The sequence below is a fragment of the Myiozetetes cayanensis genome, unplaced genomic scaffold, assembly GCF_022539395.1.
Source record: "Myiozetetes cayanensis isolate MyiCay16 unplaced genomic scaffold, myiCay2020 scf217, whole genome shotgun sequence".
Lineage (NCBI taxonomy): Eukaryota > Metazoa > Chordata > Aves > Passeriformes > Tyrannidae > Myiozetetes > Myiozetetes cayanensis.
Genome location: NW_026087431.1, coordinates 43,056 through 67,269, shown reverse-complemented (window position 1 = coordinate 67,269; position 24,214 = coordinate 43,056). Strand labels below are relative to the sequence as shown.

At 59.8% G+C, this 24,214-nt stretch overlaps 3 protein-coding genes and 3 non-coding genes across 8 annotated transcripts; 1 reads left to right on the top strand and 5 right to left on the bottom strand.

Annotated features, from left to right (window-relative positions):
• Positions 1 to 710: 710 nt before the first annotated feature.
• On the bottom strand, positions 711 to 4,178 carry ASPDH (aspartate dehydrogenase domain containing). Of its 3 annotated transcripts, none has more exons than XM_050318903.1 (8): positions 4,165 to 4,178; positions 3,666 to 3,720; positions 3,182 to 3,323; positions 2,811 to 2,895; positions 2,471 to 2,620; positions 2,002 to 2,234; positions 1,248 to 1,399; positions 936 to 1,075 (listed from the first exon to the last, which is right to left on the bottom strand). In XM_050318903.1, exons 2-8 carry the CDS (start codon positions 3,715 to 3,717, stop codon positions 1,038 to 1,040), a joined length of 852 nt encoding a protein of 283 aa, XP_050174860.1. In that variant the 5' UTR covers positions 3,718 to 3,720; positions 4,165 to 4,178; the 3' UTR covers positions 936 to 1,037. The 3 variants fall into 3 exon arrangements, with proteins under 3 accessions (XP_050174862.1, XP_050174860.1, XP_050174861.1); XM_050318904.1 differs by lacking the exon at positions 4,165 to 4,178 and adding an exon at positions 4,148 to 4,159; XM_050318905.1 differs by lacking the exons at positions 1,248 to 1,399; positions 4,165 to 4,178 and having other exon boundaries at positions 711 to 1,075; positions 3,666 to 3,809.
• A 2,856-nt stretch (positions 4,179 to 7,034) lies between these two features.
• On the bottom strand, positions 7,035 to 13,899 carry LRRC4B (leucine rich repeat containing 4B). Its single transcript, XM_050318908.1, is given in 3 exon segments — positions 7,035 to 8,423; positions 8,425 to 10,221; positions 13,455 to 13,899. Coding segments are annotated over 2 exon segments (2,004 nt in total). The 5' UTR covers positions 10,183 to 10,221; positions 13,455 to 13,899; the 3' UTR covers positions 7,035 to 8,177.
• Positions 13,900 to 14,595: 696 nt separating this feature from the next.
• On the bottom strand, positions 14,596 to 21,579 carry SYT3 (synaptotagmin 3). Its single transcript, XM_050318909.1, has 8 exons — positions 20,559 to 21,579; positions 19,716 to 20,127; positions 18,820 to 19,348; positions 16,965 to 17,085; positions 16,486 to 16,657; positions 15,924 to 16,053; positions 15,583 to 15,658; positions 14,596 to 14,981 (listed from the first exon to the last, which is right to left on the bottom strand). The coding sequence occupies exons 1-7, from the start codon at positions 20,710 to 20,712 to the stop codon at positions 15,587 to 15,589; spliced, it is 1,590 nt and encodes a 529-aa protein (XP_050174866.1). The 5' UTR covers positions 20,713 to 21,579; the 3' UTR covers positions 14,596 to 14,981; positions 15,583 to 15,586.
• Positions 21,580 to 23,000: 1,421 nt separating this feature from the next.
• On the top strand, positions 23,001 to 23,072 carry TRNAE-CUC (transfer RNA glutamic acid (anticodon CUC)). Its single transcript has one exon. It is a non-coding gene; the product is annotated as a tRNA-Glu (tRNA).
• Positions 23,073 to 23,441: 369 nt separating this feature from the next.
• Positions 23,442 to 23,515, bottom strand: TRNAT-AGU (transfer RNA threonine (anticodon AGU)). The gene has a single exon. It is a non-coding gene; the product is annotated as a tRNA-Thr (tRNA).
• Positions 23,516 to 24,110: 595 nt separating this feature from the next.
• Positions 24,111 to 24,182, bottom strand: TRNAM-CAU (transfer RNA methionine (anticodon CAU)). The gene has a single exon. It is a non-coding gene; the product is annotated as a tRNA-Met (tRNA).
• Positions 24,183 to 24,214: the final 32 nt, after the last annotated feature.

Sequence of the window (24,214 nt, the reverse complement as noted above, 5' to 3'; positions counted from 1 at the left end):
TTTCTCTGCAGGCACCTTTGATCTGGGAGGTATCTTCGTCTGTATGGAAATTTGGCCGTCAGACGGCCAGTTTCAGCCCAATGTTCCCACGAGCGAATGGCTCAAAATCCTTCCGGCACCCCCCAGGACACACCCAATTGTGCCCCCCGGACTCCTCAACCCTTTTAAGACCCACAGATTCCCTAAAAATGTTTGAGGACTTTCCAGCTTTCCAGGATACCCAAGATCACCCCCACCCCAGTCTCTCCCAAGAGTCCCTAATCCTTCTAGGATCTTCACGACTAGCCTAAAATTTTCTGTGACCCCCCGAGATCCTCTCAATCACTTCCCAGATCCCCTGGTGCTTCCGATACCCCCCAACTGCCCCTTCCAGGATCCCCAAAATATCGTTACCCTTCCCTATTTTTTTAAGATCTCTCATGACCCCCCCCCCAAATTATTCCTGGCACTCCCCAGACCTGTCTAAACCCCCCTCAACCCTCCTTTAAAGCCCCCCAACCCCTCCCCCCAACATCACAGGCCACCAGGTCTGCCCCTCCCCCCTCTTAAACCACCCCCAGGCCCCTCCTTCTCCTCACACCCTGGCCCACCAGAGCCCCAAAGACCTCCCAGAACTCCCCAGGACCCCCTAAAGATCCCCCAGGACCTCTCAACCCTCCTCCCAAACCCCCCATTGCTGCAAGTGTCCTCTGGGGCCATGGCGGCCTCTGACCTGGAACTACACCTCCTGTCACACTTTGCCCGCTTCCCAGCCAATCACAACCCTCGGACCTTCCCCTCCCACCGATCGGCGACAGGCGATCCTCTTCCCATCGTGCTTTCCACGGCACATCCACCAATCAGAGCCCCTCCACGCAACACCTCAGCCAATCAGAGGCCAAGGCAGCCTCTTCCATCCCGAGGGTGCCATCATGACAGCAAGGGTGACACCGATGCACGGTTTTGGGGGGGTTTAATGTTGCCAAAGGGTCCGGGGGGTCCTCTGATGGTTTTCAGGGGGTCCTCGGTGGGCCCCAGCTCATCATGGTCCTGGGAGCTCAGCAGAGACGGACACACCCACCATGTCCAGTGCAGGCTGGGGAACAGAGAGTGACACTGGGGACACTGGGGACATTGGGGAGAATTGGGGAGATTGGGTGTACACTGGGGACATGGAGGACATTGGGGGATTGGGGACATTGGGGACACGAAGGTGACACTGGGGACACCAAGGTGACATTGAGGACATTGGGGAGGGCAGCACCCACCCTGCAGGGAGCTCCAGAAGGAGCCCAGGGTGGCACTGCCAGTGACAGCACCGAGTCCCGCTGGGTTCCGGCGGGTGCTGGTGACGCTCAGGCACCGCCCTTTGTCCCCAGTCGATGTCACCTCCACCTCCACCACGTGCCAGTCAGGGACACTGCAGGGACACTCAGAGGACAAGGAGGGGACAGGGAGAGGGTGGCATTGAGGGGGACAAAGAGGGGACATGAGGGGACAATGGGGTGGCACCGAGGGGTGGCACAGGGGCACACAGAGGGGACAGGAAGGGGACACTGCACTGACAGGGGACAGTCAAGGGGTGGTACCAGGGGGGTGACACTGGGGGGACACACAGGGGACAATGGGGACACTCAGGGGACAAGGAACGGACAGGGAGAGGGTGGCATTGGGGGGGACAAGGAGGGGACATGAGGGGACAAAGGGGTGGCACTGGGGGGTGACACTAGGGGGACACTGAGGGGACAGGAAGGGGACAACAAGGGCACTCAGGGGTTGGCACCGTGGTGGCACCGTGGGAGGACACAGGGGGAGATGACACCAATCAATAACACGGGGTGGGGAGGTGACACATGGAGGTGACGGGGGAGGTAACACAGCTGGGGTCGGCCACCAGGCAGGTGACAATGCCGTCAAAGCCCAGCTGGGTGGCACGGGGAGGTGACACAGGGAGGTGGCACCAATCAATTACACACAAGGAGAGGTGACAGAGGAGAGGTGACACGGGGGGAGGTGACACACCTGGGGTCGGCCACCAGGCAGGCAGTGACACCGTCGAAGCCCAGCCCTGGTGCTGCCACGGCCGCCGCTGCCATCGTGTTGACATTGTTGGGGACAAGGGGACAGAGGGGCCGCAGGGGACCCTCGTACAGGACCATCCTCGTCCCTGAGGCCATTGCGGCTGCCACCCGCTCCTGGAGCCACCCCTGTGCCCGGAAACTCTGCGGGGACTTAGTCATTGTCACCTTCAGGGCCTGAGGGAGAGTAGGGGGGACACTAAGGCCATTGTCACCTTCAGGGCAACAGGGACAGTGAGGGGACAATGGGGGGGACACCAAGGTCTTTGTCACCTTCAGGGACAGTGGGGACAGTGAGAATAGGGAGAATAGGGGTGACACCACAGTCATTGTCACCTTCAAGGACAACAGGGACAGTGGGGGACAGTGGGGGGGACACCAAGGTCATTGTGAGTGTCCCCAGTGTCACTCACAGCCAGTGTCCCCTGCCGGTCCATCCTAGCGATGTCCTCGCAGCCCCACAAGGCCCCCCTGGGGACATACAGGGTGTGGCCCCCCCGTGTCGCTGCCTCCCGGAGCCGCTGCTCAGTCTCGGGGTCTGCCAGGGCTGTGGGGGACCCAAGCTGGGGACAAGGGACAATGTCATCACGGTCACTCCGTGGCTCCTCAGTGCCTCCAAGTGTCCCACCGATGCCCCAAATCTCCCCAATACCCCCATGTTCCCCCAATGTCCCAAATGCCCCCAATGTCCCCAATCTCCCTGATGTCCCCCATGTCCCCCCAATGTCCCCAAATGTCTCCCAATGTCCCCACCATGAAATCCGCGTGTCCTAGGATGTCCTCGCCGTGTTCCTGGGCCACACATGGGTGGGCCACCTCCACCACCAGGTCCACCTCTCTGGGGACATTGGGAGGATTAGGGACACTGGGGGGACATTGGGGGGACTGGGGGGACATGCAGAGGTTTGGGGGGTCCTGGGGAGGCCCCAGGGTTTTGGAGGGTCCCCAGGGATTTGGGGGGGTCTTGGTGGTTTAGGGGGGATTGGAGAGGGAGGGGTCAAGGGATTTTGGGATGTCCCAGAGGTTTGAGGGGGGGGTGTTGAGGGGTCCCAGGGGGTCCTGATGGTTTGAGGGGGCTTTGGGGGGTCTCAGTGGTGTAGGGGGCTCGCGGCAGGATCACTCACGTGCTGGGCAGGAGCCCCAGGTTGTGGAGGCGCAGGGCTGGGGGGAGTCCCCCCAAACTCGCCCTGTCCCGGGCCCAGACCCAGGCCAAGGTCAGGCCCAGGGTGGGCCCCTGGGCCAGGAGCTGCTGGGCCAGGAACTGCCCTGGGGGGAGGGACAGGGATGTGTCACCCACTGCCACCTCCTGCCACCTCCCCTGGGACCACCAACACACCCTAGAGATTTTGTGACACCCCCTGAGAACTCCCCAACACCCCCCTTGTAGCCCAGGAACTGCCCTGGGAGGGGGACAGGGACGTGTCACTTCCTGTCACCCCCCAGGACTCCCCTGGTCCCCATAACCCCCCCAGTGCTACCAATGCCCCCCCCCAGCTCCTCCCAGTGCCCCCCAGTTCCCTCCAGTGCCCCCAGTGACCCAAATTCCCCTCCCAGTCCCCTCCCAGTGCCCCTCAGTGCCCACAATCCCCTCCCAGTCCCTCCCAGTACCCAACTGGCCGTAGCCCAGGATCCCAACGCGGCGACTCTGTGGAGCCTCCATGGCCTTGGGAGGGGCGGTGGGGGTCACAGGGGGTCCTAAACACGACCCCCCGACCCCTCAATTGCCCCCCAAGACCCCCAATTACCCTGCCCCCGAATTATTCCCCCAAAATCCCTGTAATTACCCCCCAAATTAACCCCCCAGCTCTAATTACTCCCAGCCCCCGCAATATCCCTCTAATTAAACCCCCAACACCACTACTTACCAAAAATCTCCCCCAATTACCTCCCGCCCCCTAATTACCCCCCCAAATCCGTCTAATTACCCCTCCAATTAGCCCCCTTTTAATTACCCCCTTTTAATTACCCCCTTAATTACCCCCCAATCTTTCCAATTACCCCTGGTCCGTAATAATCACCCAGCCCCCCTAATTGGCCCCCCAAATCCCTCTAATTGCCCCCCAACCCCTCCCAAAATCTCCCCCACGTGCCCCGTCACTCCCCCCACCTGCCCTGCTCTCCCTGTGTGCCCTTTGCCCCCCCCCGCCTCTCCCTCCACACCCCTGCCCCCCCGGGTTAATGTTCAACCCGGGGCCTTCCGGGGGGGGAAAAGGGAGGGGGCACCACGATCCCCTTTTTTTTTTGGGGGAGGGGGCTCTGGGTCCATTTTGGAGGGGGCAACTTTTTTTTTTTTTTTTTTTGGAGGGGTGAGACCTGGATGGGTTTTCTTGGGGGGTGGAGGGCCCTGGGCCCATTTTGGGGGGGATGTAACGGGGGAGTTTTATTGGGAGGGGGTTATTGGGGCATCCCTGGATCCTCTTTTTTAGGGATTTGTCATACCCCTGGGTCCTTTTTTGGGGGGGATCCCAACTCCCCTTTGTTAGGGAGGTCACACACCGGGATCCCTTTTTTGGGGGTGTCACGCAACAGGGTCCCCCCTTTTTTTGGGGGGAAGGGGTCGCACCCTTGAGACCATTTTTTGGGGGGTGGGGGGACCCCAAATCCCTCTTTTTGTGAGGGGAGGGGTTGGGGAGTGGGCGGGGCTGTTACTCCAACTTCCGACCACCCCCCCCGGTGCCATGGAAACAGTCTCCCCCCTTCCCGTTGCCTCGGGAACGACATCGGTACCATGGAAACAGCTCCCACCTCTCCGTTGCCCTGGAAACCCCTTCCCACCTCTAGTTACCATGGAAACCACCCCGTTGCCATGGAAACAGTCCCATGGCCCCCTCCCCGTTGCCATGGAAACCGCTGCCATCGCCGTTTCCATGGTAATGGGGAGAGGAATCTCCCCCACACACGTTTCCATGGCAATGCCGCAGTGCCCCTCCCCCCCCCGCCGCTGCTGCCATGGCAACCGGCAGCCGCAGCACCCCCTCCCCCTCCCGGTATCCATGGGAACGGTGGGAGGGGGAGGGGAGATCCCTAGGACCCCTCCCCCCATGGCTGTGGTGTGTTTTTAGTGTGTTCTTGGCATGTTCTTGGCCCCACGATGTGGCAGCGACACAGACATGGCAAGGACATGCAAAGAACATGCCAAGCACACACCAAACATGTGCCAACAATCCCACATGGCACGGACGTGCCGAGGACACACCAAGAACACCCCGAGGACACACTAAGCCCATGTCACTCACACTCCATCTCCCCACACTAAGGATATGCCAAGCACATGCCAAGACCACGTAAAAACCACAGCAAGTACACTCCAAGCACACACCAACCCATCCCCAAACCACACACCAAGCCCACGTCACTCACACACCAAGGACGTGTCAAGCACACACCAAGCCCCTGCCAGCCCCCCCTCTCTCGGTCCCCACTGGAAACGCCCGCTGGGTTTTTTATTAAAGTAGGAAAGTTTTGGCCGCGGCGAATTTAAAAATCCCCGGCCCTCCTCCCCAAATCCCCCACGTCCCCTCCCACACCCCTTCGGACACCCTCGGGACCACCCGAGGGAGGGGGAGGGGCGGGGAGGGGTGAAAGGGGGGTAGGGACCCCGCGGGGGCCTCCAAGAGTCCATCACATGAGGGTCTCACACAAGGGTCTCGCACAAGCCCCCGTATCCCAAGAGGGTCCAGAACGAGGGTCTTGCATGAGCCCTTTGCGGGAGGGTCCTTTGCACGAGGGTCTTCAAAGAGTCCCTTGCACAAGGGTCTCTTGCACAAGGGTGTCTTGCACGAGTCCTTTATACAAGTCCCTGTGTCACAGCAGGGGTCTGGATTGAGTCCCTTGCACGAGGGCCCTGAATGAGTCCTTTGCACGAGGGTCTTGCACGAGTCCCTGTGTCACAACGAGCATCTTGCATGAGGGTCTCTTGCACAAGTGCCTTGAATGAGTCCTTTGCCCAAGTCCTTGTGTCCCATGGGGGCCTTGCACGAGTCCTTGGCACGAGGGTCTTCAATGAGTCCTTGGTACAAGGGTCTTGAACAAGTCCCTCTGTCACACGAGGGTCCTGAATGAGTCCTTTACGTGAGAGTCTTGCACGAGTCCTTTGAATGAGGCTGTTCCCCAAATCTCCTGCACGAGACCCCCCTACTCGCACCCCCCAGGCCTTGCACAAGTCCTTCATCCCATGAGTCCTTCATGTCACCCCTCAGGTGTCACACGAGCCCCTCCTCGCACATCCACATATGACACAGTGACACAGGTCCCTTGGGATCACAACAGCCCCTTATGTGTCACATGAGCACCCCCGTTGTCCCCCCCCATGTCACACGAGCCCGTGTGTCACCTCAGCCCCGCCTTGTCCCCCCAGTGTCACACAAGTCCCCCCCTTGTCACTCCAGTCCCCGTGTCACATGAGCCCCCCCATTGTCACACAAGCCCCTTGTGTGTCATTCAAGTCCTTCCTTGTCCCCCCCACCGTGTCCCACAAGCCCCTCCTTGTCACCTCCCATCTCTCCCAAGCCCCCCTTGCCCCCTGTGTCACACAAGTCCCTTGTGAACTCATCAGTCGCCCAGTGTCACACGAGCCCCCCCTTGTCATGCCCCTGTGTGACACCAGTCCCTCATGACCTCACCAGCCCCTTGTGTCACATGACCCCCTCTCATTGTCACCCTCCTGGTCACCTCAGTCCTCTCTTGTCCCCCCTCGCATCACACAAGTCCTTCGTCTCCTCCAAGTCCTCCCCTTGTCACCCCCTTAGTCACCCCAGCCGCCCTGTGTCACTCCAGCCCCTCTTTGTCACCCTGGTGTCAATCAAGTTCGCCCTTGTCACCCTCCCCCGCATCACCCCAGACCCTCCTTGTCACCCCCCATGTCACTCAAGCCCCTCTTGTGTGTCCCCCCTTGTCACACAAGTCCTCCCCCAAGTCCATGTCACAGTAAAGACTCCCCCCCAAAATCTACCCCTCCCTCCCCAAAACCTGCCCCCCAATTCTCCCCCTCCCCCCGAAAAAATGGGCAGGTGGGAACCACGGGGTGGGATTTTTTGGTGGGAGGGTTCTGATGCCGCCCCCTCCTCTTGGAGGGTCAGAGCTGGGTCTATGGGGTCCCCCTGTGTGCCCCTGTTTTGGGGGGGGGGGTGTCAGATCTAAGTTTGGGGGGGTCCCCATACTACTCACCCTGTTTTGGGGTGGTCAGATCCAGGTCTGTGGTTCCGGGGGGTTCCTGTGTCCCCAGTTTTGAGAGGGGGGCTTGTCAGATCCAGGTTCATAAGTTGGGGGGGTGTCCCCACTCCCCAGTTTCAGAGGAGTCAGATCCAGATCTGTGGTGTGGGGAGGGTCCCCACACTCCCCCCCCCACTTTGTGGGGGTCAGATTCAGGTCTGTGGTTTATGCGGGTCCCTGTTCCTTCCCTTTTTGGGGGGGTTAGATTCGAGTCTCTGGGCAGGAGAAGAGGGGCCCCACTCCTCATTTTCTTTTGGGGGAGGGGTCAGTTTTGGGTCTCCTGCACATTCTCCTTGGAGGGGCTCTGGAAGAGGAGGGGTTTGTAGGGGGTCAGATCCAGGTCTGTGGTTTAAGGGGAGTCCCCACTCCCCCTCTTTCCAGGGGGGTCAAGTCCAGGTTTAGGGGGGGGTCTCTTTTTTCTGCCATTTCAGGGTGTCAAGTCCAGGTTGGGGGGGGATCCACTCTCCCCTTTTTCAGGGGGTTCAAGTCCCAGTCTGGGGTTTAGGAGGAGGGTCTCCATGTCCCTCATTTTGGGGGTGGGGTCACATCCCAGTCCACAGGTCAAGGGGATTGTCCCTGTTCCCCCATTTCAGGGGGTCAGGTCCAGGTCTGTGGAGTCCCCACACCTTCTCATTTCAGGGTTGGTCAAGTCCATGTTTAGGGAGTCCCCGTTCCCCCTTTCTGCAGGGCTCACATCCAGGTTTAGGGAGGGTCCTCGTTCCCCCTTTCTGGGGGGGTCAGATCCAAGTCTCTGGGCAGAAGGGGGTCCCTGTTCCCCTCATTTCAGGGGGGTCAAGTCTAGGTCTAGGGGGGGGGTCCCCATTCCCCCTTTCCGGGGGGGTTGGATCCAAGTCTCTGTGCAGGAGAAGGGGGTCCCCACCCCTCATTTTTTTCGGGTGGTGGGGGCGGTCAAATCTGGGTCTCCTGCACATTCTCCTTGGAGGGGCTCTTGAACAGCAGTGGCTCATGCACCGAGTTGAGCAGGGGGGTCTTCCCGCACCCCAGTGCCGCCGCCGGGCCCCCGTAGTGGGCAGCCAGCGCCGCGTACCTGTCCAGGTGCTCCCTCTCCAGTGCTGGCAGTGCCAGCCTGTTGTCCCCTGACGTCCCCACCCCCTGCCGTGCCCCCAACACCGCCCCCGCCCCCACCAGGCCCCCCCGAGAGCTCGTCCTCAACGTTGACGATCTCCACGGCCCGCGCGGGGCCCCCACGGTGCTTGTGGCGCTGGTGCTGCTTGCGCAGCTTGTAGAAGGCCACCAGCATCACAGCCGCCATGAAGGTGATGGCCACGAAGCACCCGATAATGATCTTGGTGGTCTTCAGAACGTCGTCCAGGTCTTGGAGACCTCCGCCCGCTGCCCCGGCGCCCGCGGCGGCAGCGGCGGTGATGGGCACCGTGAAGGGCTTCCCCGTGGCACGCGTGGCCGGTGCTGCCGTGGAGCCACCAGAGGGGTCCCACCCGGGTGCCGTGGGCGCTGGCGGGGTCTGGGGGGCTTGTTCTTCGCCGCCACCCTCGGTGGTCTCCACAGTGACCGTGGTGAAATAGGTATAGCCTGTGGCCGCTGCTGCAGCGGCAGCGGCAGCAGCAGCGGCATCGGCAGCCGAGACATTGAGCGTGGCCGAGGCCGTGGTGTTGCCAGCGGCATTGGTGACCATGCAGGTGTACTGGCCCGTGTCCTGCACCGTCACATTGGTGAAGTTGAGTGTGCCATCATGCAGCACGGAGATCCTTACCCGGTACGAGCCGTGCGTCATCAGTGTCCCGTTGGGCGTCAGCCAGTTGACCGAGGTCATGGCTGTGCCCGTGCGGCACTTGAGCTCGGCCGCCATGCCCTCGGTGACGTTGAGATCAGCTGGCGGCTCCACAATGACAGGCGCGTAGCAGGTGAAGTGGCCTGGCTCCAGCTCGCCCAGGTACCGGCCCCGCAGCGCCGGCGGTGCGTGGCACCGGGCGCAGCAGCTGGTGTTGCTGGGCACCGTCTCCCGCAGCCACCAGCTGAGCCACAGCACGTCGCAGTCACAGCGCCACGGGTTGTGGTGGAGGTGGACGCGCTCCAGGCGGTGCAAGGGAGCGAACAGGTCGTGGGGCAGTGAGGCCAGGTCGTTGTGGGCCAAGTTGAGCTCCTCCAGGGCCTTGAGGTCGTCAAAGGCGTTCCTCTCCACCGCCGCCACCCGCGCATGCATCAGCCACAGCTTCCTCAGGCTCCCCAGACCCTGGAATGACCCCGGGCGCACCCGGCCCAGCCGGTTCCCCGACAGCTCGAGCTCCTCCAGCCTCACCAGGGCGGTGAGGTTGGGGATCTCCTTGAGGTTGCACATGCCCAGGTTGAGGTAGCGCAGGTTCACCAGCCCCTCGAAGGCAGCCTCCGAGATGTACTCGAGACGCTTCAGCTCGCCCAAGTCGAGGCGCCGCAGCGACGGCACCCGGTTGAAAGCGTAGGATGGGATGCTCTCGATGGGGTTGTTCCTCAGCCACAGCTCCCTCAGCTTGGAGAGGTACTCGAACGCCTGTGTTGGCACCGTGGTGAGCCGGTTGTCGAACAGCTCCAGGGTGTTGAGGTTGGGCAGCCCGTTGAAGGCGCCCACCTCCACCTTGCGGACCAGGTTGCGGCTGAGCTGCAGGATCTCCAGGTGCCGCAGGTGCTTGAAGGTGTCGGTGCGGATCACCTGGATGTGGTTCTCCTGCAGGTTCAGGTAGCGGGTGTTCACTGAGATGCTCGAGGGCACCTCCAGCAGCTCGCGCCGGGTGCAGATCACCCGGCTTGCCTGGTTGCTGCAGGTACAGGCGGCCGGGCAGGGTGTGGGCGCAGCCCCCGGCACCGCCGGTGCCGCCAGGAGCAGCAGCAGCAGCAGCAGGATGGGCGCTGGCGGCGCCGGGGACGCCGCTGGCATCTTAAGGGGCGCCGGGGCCGCCATGGCCAAGGGGCATCTCTGGCTTCAGGGCCCCGGGTGGTGCTGGGAGAGAGGGGAGAAGGGGGTTAGGAGGGTCCTCTGGGGGAGACTTGGGAGTGAGAAGGGGTCCGAGGGGTGCCCAGGGTGGATAAGGGGGTCTGAGGGCTTCCTGGGGCGGGTCAGGAGGGTTCCCAGGAGGAGACTGGGGGCTCAGGGTGCTCCCTGGAGGGTCCCCAGTGGCAGACTGGGACGTCATGGGGGTCCCCATGGGGGACAGGAAGGGTCTGGGGGCAACCGGGGGGCCCCCAGGGAGGTCAGGAGGGGTCTGCGGGAGGTATGAGGGGTCCCCAGGGGATATTAGTGGGTCAGGAGGGGTCTAGAGGTGGTCGGGGGGGTCCACAGAGGGAGATAAGGGGGTCTAGGGGGTCCCTGAGGGGTCAGGAGGGGTCTAGGGGTGATCTGGGGGGTCCCCAGGAGGAGATTGAGGGGTCTGAGGGGTCCCTGGGGTGTCTCCAGGGGGACATGAGGGGCACCCATGTGCTCACACAGGTGTGAACACCCCACATACCAAGCACACGTGTTTGACGCGTCCCACTGCACACCCATGTGCATTTACACACGTGTATAGCATGTCCCATAGCACGTCCATGTGCACTGACACACGAGTGTAGCGTGTCCCAGATCACATCCATGTGCATTTACACGTGTGCCCCTGCTCGCTGCTCACAGGCGTGTACAACGCCCCCCTGAGCCCTCACACGCGTGTGCCCCCGCCCCCACTCGTGCGCCCCCACCCCATCCCAGCACCTCAACCTCCCCCAACCCCATCTCATCTCATCTCATCTCATCTCCCCCTCTCCCGCCGCAGCCGCCGTTTCCTCGTGTGCGCCGTCCTCCCTCCGGAAATCCCCGGAGACCCCCAAACCCTTCCCAGAGCCCCCCGAACCTCCCCGGGCCCCCTCGACCTTACCCCGCACCCCCGGGCCTGCGTTCGGCCCCGCTGCCTTCGGCCCCCTCCTCCTCCTCCTCCTCCTCCTCCTCCTCCGCCCCTCCCCCGCTCCTTCCTGTCCCCCTCTTCCTGCGCCCCCCTTTCCCCTTCCTGCGCCCCCATCCCGGTCCAGCCCCTCCTCCATCCCTCTCCCCCCGCCGCCATCCCCTCCCTTCTCCCCCTCGGAGCCTCCGCGTCAGCGCAGAACCGGCCCTGACCCCACCCGGAGACCCCAGAGCCCCCAAAACCCTCCTGGTACCCTCTGGATTCCCTGGACCCCCGAAAATACCCCCGGTACCTTCCGGAGACCCCCGGAACCCTCCGCGCCCCCTGGAGACCACCCGGACCCCCACAGCACCAGTCGATGCTCCGACCCCCGAGAGAACACAGACACCACCCCTCGACCCCCTTGGACTTCCCCCAAACACCCCCCAAACTGAGAGGGGACCCCCAAACTGCACAGAGACCCCCAACTCTGCACAGGGATCCCCAAAACTGAGAGGGGACCCCCAAAACTACACGGGGACACCCAGAACTGCACAGGGACCCCCAAACCACACAGAGACCCCCAGAACTGCACAAACAATACACAGGGGACCCCAAAACATCAATCAGGGACCCCCCAGCTTTGCACAGACACTCTCGAAACCACACAGGGACCCCCAAAACAACAAGGGGACCCCCCAAACCAGCACAAGGACCCCGAGTAAATCACAGGGACCTCCAAACATCAATCAGGGACCCCCCAACAACACATAGAGACCCTCAAAGCCACATAGGGACCATCAAAACCACACAGGGACCCCCAACATCATGTGAGGACCCCCTGAAACCTCATAGGGACACTCAAACATCAATGCCCCAACTCTGCACGGGGACCCCTAAAACTGAGAGGGGACCCCCCCAAAACCACACAGAGACCCCCAGAACCAGCCGGGGAGCCCCAAACATCAATCAGGGACTCCCCAATTCCAAACAGGGACCCCCCAAAACTGCCCTGTGGAGGGGTGCCCTAGGGTGTCCCAGGACACGGGAAGGTCACATGTGAACACACACATGTGAACACATACACACAAACACGTGTGAACACACATCCCCAGGGGCGAACATGTGTGTGAACACACACATGTGAACACGTGTGTGAACAGACACACACGTGATACAGACACACCAGGGCACACACATCCCTCTGTGAACACACAGACACACACATGTGAACACACCTGTGTGTGCACATGTGTGCAAACACACACCTTTGCACATACACACTTGTGCATACACACACATGTGAACGCACCTGTGCACGCACACACACGTGTGCACACGCACCTGTGCACAGACACACATGTATGAACACACCTGTTCACACACACCTGTGCACACAGACGCGTGTTCACACAGGCTCACACACGTATGCACACCCCTCCTCCACCCCCTGCCCCCCCGCGGGTCCCCCCAGATTTAGGGGGCCTTGAGGGGACCCTGGAAATGAGGGACCTGGAGGGTCCTACAGCCCCCATGGATGAGGAGGCCCTAATTATGGGGGGGGTCCCATAGCTCCTATAGATGGGGGGGCCCTCTAGCCCCCTATAGAACCTTTGGGGGTTATAGATTGGGGTCTCTATGGGGGAACCCCAAAACCGACTCCTCCCGAGGAGACCCCCAAAGCAAACCCCCTAAAACGACCCCCATAGTGGGGACCCCCAAAACTGACCCCCCCCAAGACGATTCCCCCCCTGCCCCCGCCAACACCCTCCCCAAACTGACCCCTCAAAACGACTCCCCCAAAACAGGGACCCCCAAACTGACCCCCCAAAACCGGCCCCCAAAACCGACACCCCCAAAACCGACCCCCTAAAATGGGAACCCCCAAAACGACCCCCCCAAACTGAACTCCTTAAAACGACCCCCAAACCTGCCCCCTCAAACCGACTCTCCCCAAACGACCCCCCAAACCGAGCCCAAAAACGACACCCTCAAAAACGACACCCCCAAAAACGACCCCCTAAAACGACCCTGCAAACGACCCCCCAAAAAGGGTCCCCGGGGTGTGGGGGGAGGCCTGGAGGAGGGAACTGGGCTGGACTGGGAGGGACTGGTCCATACTGGGAGGGCCGGAGGGAGGGACTGGTCCATACCGGGAGGGATGCGGAGCGGGGCCGGGTCTATAATGGGGGTTACAGGTCCAGACTGGGGGTTACTGATCTATACTGGGGGTGGAGGTCCCACTCACAGGGCGGGGTCTATCCTGGGGGTTTCTGGTCTATACTGGGGGTTACTGGTCTATACTGGGAGGGGTCCCACTCACCGGGCCGGGTCGCAGCATCGTTCCAGTGGCCGCCGGGGCCCCTCCGGCCCCCGCCCGCGATCGGCTTCGTTCGGCTCCGTTCGGGATCGTTCGGCTCCGTTCGGCTCCGGTTCGGGATCGTTCGGACCGAGTAGGGCCCGGTTCGGCTTCTCTTCGTCTCTGTTCGGAACCCGTTCGGCTCTGGTTCGGGACCCTTCGGATCCGTGTTCGGGTCCCTTCGTCTCCTTTCGGGACCCTTCGTCTAAGTTCGGCTCCGGGACGGAATCGTTCGGAACGAGTCGGCTCCGGTTCGGGACCGTTCAGCTCCTGTTCGGGTCCGTTCGGCTCCGGTTCGGGATCGTTCGGAATAATTCGGCTCCGTTCGCCTCCTTTCGGGAGCGGCGGCGGCGCTGGAGGGGCGGGGAGAGAGAGGGGGCGGGGATGGAGCTGCAGACGGGGGAATGGGGGGCTGTGGGATCGGGGATATGGGATATGAGGATATGGTCCCCCTCATGTCTTCCCCGTCCCCTTGTCCCACAATGTCCTCAAAGGCCCCCCATGCCCCCAAAGCCCCCAAGCCCCTCCATGTCCCCAAATGTCCCCCCTTATCCCCCATGTCCCCCAAGCCCCTCCATGTCCCCAGATGTCCCCCGTGTCCACAATGTCCCCCCGTGTACCCCCCGTGTACCCAAAGCCCCTCCATGTCCCCAAATGTCCCTCCATGTCCCTAAAGCCCACCCGTGTCCCTAAAGCCCCCCCAAAGCCCCCATGTTCCAAATGTCCTCAAAGCCCCCTTGTCCCCAAAGCCCCCCCGTGTCCCCAAGTGTCCCCCAGTGTCCCCTCCATCCCCGGGAGGCTCAGGCGTTGTGGGTGGTTTTTTTTGGGTGGGGGGTTTATTGGGGGGGTTTTATGGCTTTGGGGCCCCCGGCCCCACACACGGACACAAACCGGGGAAGGAGGGGACACACGGACTGTGGGGGTCCCGGGGGGGGGGTCACACGGAACTGGGGAGGCCCCCGAACCCTTCCGGGGGAGGAGGGGGACGAACACACACATTGGGGGAGGGTGGTTGGGGGTTCCCAGAGGACTTTTGGGGGAACCCCATAGACACACAAAGGGGGGCGGGGCCGGGGGTCGTTTTTTGGGCCCCCCCATAACACAAAGTGGGGATTGGACCCCCGGGGTCCTTTTGGGCCCCCTCCCCCTGTACAAACACTTGACACAAGGAGGGGTGGGCGTCCCCAGGTCCCTTTCAGGGGCCTCCCGAAACACAAAAGGGGGGTCGGACCCCAGGGGTCCTTTCAGGGGCCCCCCCATAACACACAAAGGGGATTGGGAGGGTCCCCAGGTCCCTTCTTTTTGGGCCCCTCCCCCACACAAACACATAGCGGGGGGAAGGGGCCAGACCCGGATTTCGGGGGGTTCACAGTGGGGGGGGGCAGGGCCCCCTTGTCGTGCAGGTCGGGGGCCCCGGGGGTCCCGGGGGTCCCTTTATGGCTTCGGTGTCAGGGCCCCCCCGGGCCGGGCCGGACCCTCCAGCCCTGGAGCCTGTGGAGAGAGGGGGCAGTGGGCTCCCAATATGGACCAGTGACTCCCAGCATGAGAAAGGGGGTTCCCAGTATGAGAAAGAGAGCTCCCAATATGGCAAAGTGGCCTCCCACTACGAAAAAATGGACTCCCAGTATGATAACGTGAACCCCCAGTATGGTAAAGTGGCTTCCTAGAATGAAAAAGAACTCCCAGTATGGCCCAGTGGCTTCCCATTATGAGACGGTGACCCCCACTATGAAAAAGTGGCCTCCCAGTATGGCCCAATGGCCCTCCATTCCCTCCCATTCCCTCCCAGTCCCTCCCAGTTCCCTCCCAATGCCCTCAGTAACTCCCCCAGTGCCCCCAATAACTCCCTCGCTCCCCTCCCAGTGTGTTCCCAGTCCCTCCCAGTGCCCTCAGTAACTTTCCCAGTCCTTCCCAGTACCCTCCCAGTTCCTCCCAACCCCCTCTCAGTCCCTCCCAGTGTGTTCCTAGTCCCCTTCAGTCCCTCCCAGTCCCCCCACAGTTTCCCCCAATCCCCTCCCAATCCCCCCCAGTCTCCCCCATTTTCCCCCCGCTCCCTCCCAATCTCCCCCAGTGCTCCCAGTCAGGCTCTCACGGGCTCACTGGGGGCCCAGGGGCTCCCCCAGGGCTGGCTTGTCCCGCGACGTCCCTTTGGCCACCAGAGCCTTTTCCTGGGGACATTTGGGGACATTGGGGACATGGGGGGATTTGGGGACATTGGGAGACATTGGGGACATTGAGGGGATTGGGGGCATTGGGGACTTTAGGGGATACTGGGGGGGTTGGGGACGTTGGGGTTTCTTGGGGGCCTGTGGTTTTTGTGGGATCCTGTGGGGTCCCCGTAGGTTCCTTATGGGTTCAGGGGGTCCCAATGGGTTGGGGGGGGTTGTGAGGGTCCCCACAAGTCTCGAAGGGTCCCGAGGCAGGGGGTCTCACCTCGACGAGCGTGTGCCAATGCTCGATGGGCTTGCGGGGATTCGCCAACATCTGCGCCCAGTGCTCCCGCCCCGGACCCTCGGCGTCACTGCCCACCCGGCACAGCCCAATCACCTCATTGTGCCCGATGCTGGGGGGACACCGGGGGGTCAGGGGGGCACCCCCAGACCCTCAAAACCCACCACAGGCCCCCAGACCCACCATGGACCCCAAAAACCCACCACAACTCCCCAGATCCCAGACCCTCATTTTTGCTCCCTTGTGCAACCCCACTCACATGAGGGGTCTTCAACGGCTCCAGGAGAACCCCAAACCCCTCCCTGGACCCCCAGAGACCCCCAGGACTCCAAAACCCTCCCAGGATCCCTAAAGTCCATCCAGGACCCCCAAAGGTCCCCCAAAGCCCCCCCAGCACTGACCAGTCCTAGCCAATGGGGTGACATGGGTGGGCAGTGCTCTCATGGGGGACGCCTAACGAGGGGGTCTCCCATCGCTCCAGGAGGACCCCAAACACCTCGAGGACCCCCCAAGCCCCCCCTCAGAAACCCCCCCCCGGGCTGACCAGTCATAGTCCACGACAGCGATGGTGAGGCTGACGTGGTTGACACTCTCGTGGGGGACGTCGAACACCAGGGCCTCGTTGTAGCTCGGGTTCAACGTGTTCTTCTTGATGGACGTCTTGCGCTTCTTGAGCCGCCGGCCCTCGGCCATGAGCGAGGCCTTCACGTAGGGGTCTGTTCAGGGAGCCCCAGAAACCCATCAGCAACCCCAAAAACCCCTCAGGGAACCCACAGTGACCCCACAGGGACCCTCGGCCATGAGAGAGGCCTTCACGTAGGGGTTTGCTTGGGGGCCCCAGAGACCCCTCAGCGACCCCACTGAGACCCCAAAAACCCCACAGGAACCCACAGAGACCCTACACACCTGAGCACACCTGAGCACACCTGTGACACACCTGGGCACACCCATGACGCACCTGGGAACGCCTCTCCTACACACCTGTGACGCGCCTGAGCACACCTGGGCACACCTGTGACGCACCTGAGTAGCCGGTGAGGTCCATGGCGCGCAGGTTGGACGCCCGGATGACGGTCACTGTGAGCCGTCCGGCCGTGGGCAGGTAACACAGAGAGAAGTTCACCTCGCCCAGGTCCGGCTTTTCCTGGGGGGACACGGACAGATGAGGGGACAGGTGAGAGAGGACAGGTGAGGGGACACAGGGACAGGTGAGGGACAGGTGAGAGAGGACATGGGGACAGGTGAGGGACGGGTGAGGGGACACAGGGACAGGTGAGAGGAGACAGGTGAGCGGACAGGTGAGGGGACAGGTGATGGACAGGTGAGACGGGACAGGGGGTTATGTGACCATGAATCACTAATTAAATCAGAAATTAAATCACAAATTAAGTTATGGGTTAATTAATAAATCAACTCATCAATTAAATCCCAAATGGAATTATAAATTCAATTCCCAATTAATCACAAATTAAATCCCAAATAAACCCAAATTTGAGTCAGAAATTAAATCATGAATTAAATTATGAGTTAATCAATAAATTAATTCATTAATTAAATGTCAAATGGAGTTATAAGTTCAATACCCAATTAAATCAAATCCCAAATTAAAATCCTAAATTAAATCCCCAAACAAATCAAACATTAAACCAAAAATTAAACCAGGAATTAAATCATTTGAGACTTTTATTATAATAATTAATTTCAGTATTGTAAATAATAAATTTAAATAATATATTAAATCCTAAAATAATTAAATAACAAATCACATCACAGATTAAACCTTAATTTAAATAAATCACAAATTAAAAAATAATCCCAAATTAAATCCCAAATTGTATTACAAATTAAACCTTCAATTACATAATAAATCATAAATTTAACAATAAACTAAACCTCGAATCAAAGCCCTAATCAAGGTGTGAAATCAAATTAAAATTCAAATCAAAACGCAAATTAAACCACAAACTCCACTGCAAAATGAATGCAAACTATATACAAATGAGATGCAAAATAAATTTAAAAATACAAATGAGATGGAAAATAAATACAAATTGCATGTATTTACAGGATGCAAGATGGGGTGCAAATGAGATGTGAATGAGATTCAAAATAAATACAGGTTAGATATGAAAAAAATACAAAATACAAATGAGATGCAACACAAATGATATGCAAATGAGATGCAAAGTAAATACAGATCACATGCAAACACATGTAAATCTTATGTAAGTGATATCCATAATAAATGCAACTCCTTCAGATGAGATGCACAATAAATATTAATTATATGCAGAATAAATACAAATCAGATGCAAATTGCAGGGTAGATAAATAAATACAAATGAGATGCCTAATACAAATGATATGCAAATGAGATGCAAATTCAATGCACATCAGACGCAAATGAGCCCATCCACTGAATCGCAGCCACCGCCCCCCTCACCTGCCCCTACACCTGTCCCAAGGACCCATTTTGGGGGGATTTTGGGGGTCCCACCACCCTTCCCAGGGGGTGCCTGTTCCCCATCCTGATTTTAGGACCCCACTCACTCCTGTCCCCTCCTGGATGTCCCTCCAGACAGGACCCCCTTGGTCATGTCCAGCAGGTTCTCCAGCATCTCCTGCTCCCCTCACCTCTCCCTCCTCCAGCACCACCTACTGCAGGCACCTTTTCAGGGTTCCCTTGCTCATCCCAATTTTGGGATCCCACTCATCCCCATCCCCTCCTGGATGGGTCCCCAGATGGGACCTCCTTGGTCACCTCCACCAGGTCCTCCAGCACCACCTGTGCCCTCACCTGTCCCATGACCCTTTTGAGGATCTTCAGGGGGTCTCCCCTCCCTCCCCAGTTCCCCTCCGATTTCAGGACTCCTCTTACCCCCGTGCCCTCCTGGATGTCCCTCCAGATGGGCACCTCGGGCCGCCCCTCAGCCGCCTCCAGCAGGTTCTCCAGCACCACCTGCCCGATGAGGTCGTGCCGGGAGAAGCGGTCAAAGTCATAGACGCTGAAGTGGAGGCGCCGCGAAGGCAGCTCAGCGAAGGGCACCCCAAAGCTGAAGGTTTCGTCCCACTCTGGGTTCAGCGTCTTCCTCAGCACCTTGGTCTGGAACTTCTTCTTGCGGTCAGGCAGGAGGTAAATCTTCACGTAGGGGTCGGAGAAGCCATTGGAATCCTTGGCCGGGAGGTCACGGGCACGGAGCACGCGGACCACCAGCTGCTGGGAGCCGTAGGAGTAGCGCAGGGACACACTGAGGCGGCCGCAGGGAGGGGGGGCCCCCCCACCGGCGCCCCCCCGGGCACCCCCAGGTTCAGTGGCGTCACCGGGGCCGTAGAGCTCGGGCTGGATCTGGCCCAGGTGGGTTGGGTTCTGCTCAGCTTTGTCTTCTGGCACAGGGGGCAACGGGGTGCTGGGGGGGGGCAAAAATGAGGGGCTGGAGGTTACAGGGGCTGTAGAGACCCACCCTGTGGGGTGGGGAGATCCCCTGTGCCCCCTATGACTCCCCCCAGGGCATGTGGGGACATGGCAGTGGGGTCCCTTGTGCCCCCCCTTCCCCAACTCACAACACTGGGGGCTCCCCATGTCTCAACCTTGACCCCCGTGTCCCCCTCAATCCCCAAATTCCCCCCCCTTGTCCCCATGTTACCTGTGGAACCTGCTTTTGTCCCCCATGCCCCCACCTTGTCCCCACATCCCGCCTCGCCCCCTTGTCCCCAAGTCCTCCCCTTGTCCCCCACATCCCCCTCTTGTCCCCATGTTCCCCAGCCCCCGCTTACCTGCTGCCCACCAGCTGCTGGGAGGGGGCGCTGGGCAGGACCCCCTCCTCCCCCATCCCCCCAAAGTCAGGGGGCCCTGGGGGTCCTGGGGAGTCCCTGCCCCACGGGGAGGGTCCCAGCACCCGTCCGCCCCCACTGCCCCCTCCCCCCCCTCCTTCGGGGCACGGCCCCATGTCCAGGTAACAGCGCTCGTGGGGGGGGGGAGGGGGCTCGGGGTCCCCCCTCTCGGGAAGGGGGTCCCCGAAAGGGCCCCCCCCAGGCTGGGGGGGCTCCTTGCGGGGGGGAGCCCCCCCAGGTCCTCCCTTGTGGCGCCAGGGGACCCAGCAGAGCTTCCAAGACACGAAGAGAGAGACCCCCAGGAGCACGAGGCCGCAGAAGGTGACGATAACAGACAGGAGGCTCACGGACACCTCTGGGGAGGGACATGGGATGAGGGGGTGGTCTAGGGGGGTCCCCGAATAGGGGGAGCCCCAAAACCCACCCAAAATGTTCTGAAAGGTTGGCAAAATTCCCTTAAACCATGAAAAAGGGGCGTGACATCCACTTAAAAACCAGATAAAGTGGCCCAAACCCACCCTAAACCCAAAACAAACCTGGGGTCCCAAATTCCACTTAAACCCTCCTAAAGGGTCTCAAAATCCATTTAAACCCTCCCAAAGTGTCCCAAAACACACCTGGGACCCTCCAGGTATGTCCCTGTCCCCAAGGGCCCTCCAAGAGTGTCCCTGTTCCCAGGTGTGTCCCTGTCCCCAGGTGCCCCCGCACGTGTGTCCCTGTCCCCAGGTGCCCCCCCCAGGTGTATCCCTGTCCCCAGGTGCCCCCTAGGTGTGCACCCCCCCGTACCTGTGTCGGCAGGCCGGGGGTGGCCACGGTGCCGGAGCAGGTCGGTGAACTCGAGGCACCGGGCGTGGGGGGGTCGGGCCCGGGGGGCGAAGCAAAGCTCGTGTACCAGGCGCAAAGCGCTGCGGCAAACGTCCTCCTCATAGTCCCCGGACATGCCTGGAACACACCTGGCACATGGGAACAACACGGGAACAACACGGGACACCAAACACAGGACAAACGTCCTCCTCGTAGTCCCCGGACATGCCTGGAACACACCTGGCACATGGGAACAACACGGGAACAACACGGGACACCAAACACGGGACAAGCGTCCTCCTCGTAGTCCCCAGACATGCCTGGAACACACCTGGCACATGGGAACAACACGGGAACAACACGGGACACCAAACACGGGACAAACGTCCTCCTCGGAGTCCCTGGACATGCCTGGCACATGGGACACGTGTGGGACAAATGTGTTACCCCCCTCAGCATGCCTGTCACACCTGAACACACCTGGATGCACCTGGACACACCTATATACACCTCTACATGCGGGTACACACCTGAACACACCTGGGCACACCTGTATAGACCTGGACACACCCAGAACACACCTAGACACACCTGAACACACCTGTATAGACATGGACACACCTGGATATACCTGGACAAACCTGTACATGTGGTCACACACCTTTACACACCTGTACATGTGGTTATGCACCTGAACATGCCTGGACATGTATGTAGAGACCCAGACATACCTGAACACACCTGTACATATGGTCACACAACTGGACACACCTGGATAGACCTGAACACACCTGGATATACTCAGACACACCTGTACATGCAGTCACACACCTGGGCACACTTGGACATGTAATTGCACACCTGGACACATGTGAACACACCTGGACTAAGCTTGAACACACCTGGATATACCTGGACACACCTGGACACGTGTTGACATATCTGTCACACTTGGACACACCTGGGAAGGGTCCCAGCGAGGTCTCACCTGGATTCTAAAGTCCCCCCAGGCACTGCCCCTCCCTAAACCCCTCCCCTTTCCCAAGCCCTGCCCCCTCACCTGTGGGGTCACCTGTCGGGGGGTCAGCGGGGGCCGGGGGACGAGGGGGGCTGGGCCGGGCCATGCGTGGGGGTGGTCCCAGTGAGGTGGGGGAGGGGGACCTGTGGCAGGGAAGGAGGGGTCAGGGGTGCTTTTGGGGGGTTTGAACCCCAAACTGCCCCCCCGGGGCACAGAAAACCCCCAGATGTGACCCCTCCCCACACACATTGTGAAGTCCACCAAAATCAGACACCCCCCCAAAACCTGCCCCACCAAACAGGGAATCCCCCCTCAAAACTGCCTCCCCAGTGTGACCCCAAATCTGACCCCTAGGGGCACCCCCCAAAGGGGGAACTCCCCCAAAGTGTGACCCCACAACTGACCCCCAAAACCTGCCCCTCCTAAAGCAGCCCCCCAACACCTGCCCCACACCTGAAGCCCCCAAAATCATCCTCAAACCTTCCCACACACGCCTGAACGCCAAAACCTTACCCCCAGTACCTGCCCCCAACACCTGCCCCACACCTGAACCCCCCAAAATCACCCCAAAACCTTCCCCTCCATACTTGAACCCCAAAATCACCCCCAAAACCTGCCCCACACCTGAACCTCCCCAAAATCATCCCTCAAAACCTTCCACCCCACACCTGCCCCACACCTGAGCCCCCCAAATCACCCCCAAACCTTCCCCTAACACCAGCCCCCACACGTGTCCTCCATTTAGCCCCCGCAGATCCCTCCCACGACCTCCCCCCAAAAATCGCTGCCCCCCCTCCCGGACCCCGCGGTCCCTCCGGCCGGGCCCCGCTCACCTGCGGCCCGAGCGGAGCCGAACGAAGCCGAACGGGGACGAACGAAGCCGAACTGGGCCGAACGGAGCCGAACGGAGTCGAACCGGAGTCGAATGGGACCGAATGGAGCCGAACCGGCACGGAGGTCTCCGAATGGAGACGAACCGGTCCGAAGGTCTCCGAACGTCCCCGAAGATACCCGAGCGGAGCCGAACCGATGCCGAAGGTGACCGAAGATGCCAGAGAGGGGTCGACGGGGGCGCGCGGAGACCCGAGGGGGACCCCTACCTAGGACCCCACAGAACTCCCCCATAGACCCCCCCACAGATCCCCTCCAGGCCCCTCGTACACCCCCCACCCCCATACACCCCCATAGAGTCCCCCAGAGACCACCCCAGAGGCCCCCCGGGACCCCAATAGATCCCCCCATAGGTCTCGCCCCACGGGGTTCCGAGACACACGTGAAGATAGATTCGGGGGTCTCCTCTCTCAGGGGGTCCCGCGACTCACCTGGGGGGGGAGGGTTGGAGGTCTCTCCCCCTTCAGGGCGTCTCTAAACTCTGGATTGGACGGTCTAAGGCTGGAGCTCAGCTCTCCCTGGTGGTCTAGTGGTTAGGATTCGGCGCTCTCACCGCCGCGGCCCGGGTTCGATTCCCGGTCAGGGAACAAGAGTTTTCCACTTTTCGTTCCCATTTTCTTCTCTTTTTTAATTCCATTTCCCCACCCTCCAAACTCCTTTTCTATAATAGTTAATAATTTTTTTACAATAAATATGTTACACACTATATATGTGTCATGTACTATATAAGGTATAATATATAATATAATATATAAAAACACACAATAAAATACGTCACTTGCACTATAATAATAATTAAATATTCATGGTTCTTATAATATTAAGATATTTATAATACGTATTATTATTTATAACAAAAACATTAAAACACATACTCTCCCTATAAAAATACATAAAACCGCCTAAAATCCCCATAAAAACACATGCGAAAAACGACAGATTCGCGGCATGGGCGGAGGCACCGCTGGGATTCGAACCCAGGATCTCCTGTTTACTAGACAGGCGCTTTAACCAACTAAGCCACGGCGCCGGCGGTTGATGGCCTTCGAGCAGGGATAATCAGACCTTCCCTCGCCCTCCTCCACTTCTCTCCCCCCTCATCCACTCGAGATTCGGGACCCCCCGAGAGGGGAGATCTCCCCAAAAAAATCTATTTCCTTCTCTAGTGGGGCACTCAGGAGACCCCGAGAGAAGAGATCCCCCCAAAAAACGCACTTACGTCGGTCACAAAGGACTCCCAAAAACCCGCCCCTTGAAGTCCCCCCTCCACGAGTCATTCGAGACTCCCCGAGAGGGGAAACACCCAAAATCCCCCACACACGTGTCCCGGGAACCCCCCGAGAGAGGACACCCTCCAAAAAAAAAACCTTTCCCACCCCCACTCCTTGTCTTGGGACTTTCCCAAACCTCGCCACGACTGTTCCAGGACCCCACACGGGTGGACACCCTCCAAAAAAAACCCTTTACAAGCCCAGGAAAGGGGTTAAAAGGAGGAGGGGGAAAGGAAAATAAGAAAAATTAGTGAGGGGGAAAAAAGGGAAATTAGGAGGAAGTCCGGTGAAAAAAGAAAACTAAAGAAAATGAGTTGGGTAAAAGGGAAAATGAGGGAAAAGGAAAACATAGCTTAGCAGAGGATGGTTTCGATCCATCGACCTCTGGGTTATGGGCCCAGCACGCTCCCGCTGCGCCACTCTGCTCTTCATGAAAGGCGCTTTTATTCCTCCTAAAT

Coding starts and splice junctions, on each gene's coding strand:
- ASPDH (XM_050318903.1), bottom strand. CDS start 3,717: ATGGAGGCTCCACAGAGTCGCCGCGTTGGGATCCTGGGCTACGGCCAG. Junction 2,896..3,181: donor CTGGGGCTCCTGCCCAGCAC/GTGAGTGATCCT, acceptor CAATGTCCCCAG/AGAGGTGGACCTGGTGGTGG. Junction 2,235..2,470: donor ACCGGCAGGGGACACTGGCT/GTGAGTGACACT, acceptor ACTCTCCCTCAG/GCCCTGAAGGTGACAATGAC.
- SYT3 (XM_050318909.1), bottom strand. CDS start 20,712: ATGTCCGGGGACTATGAGGAGGACGTTTGCCGCAGCGCTTTGCGCCTG. Junction 20,128..20,558: donor CCCCCGGCCTGCCGACACAG/GTACGGGGGGGT, acceptor GTCCCTCCCCAG/AGGTGTCCGTGAGCCTCCTG. Junction 17,086..18,819: donor ACATCCAGGAGGGCACGGGG/GTAAGAGGAGTC, acceptor GTGTCCCCCCAG/GAAAAGCCGGACCTGGGCGA.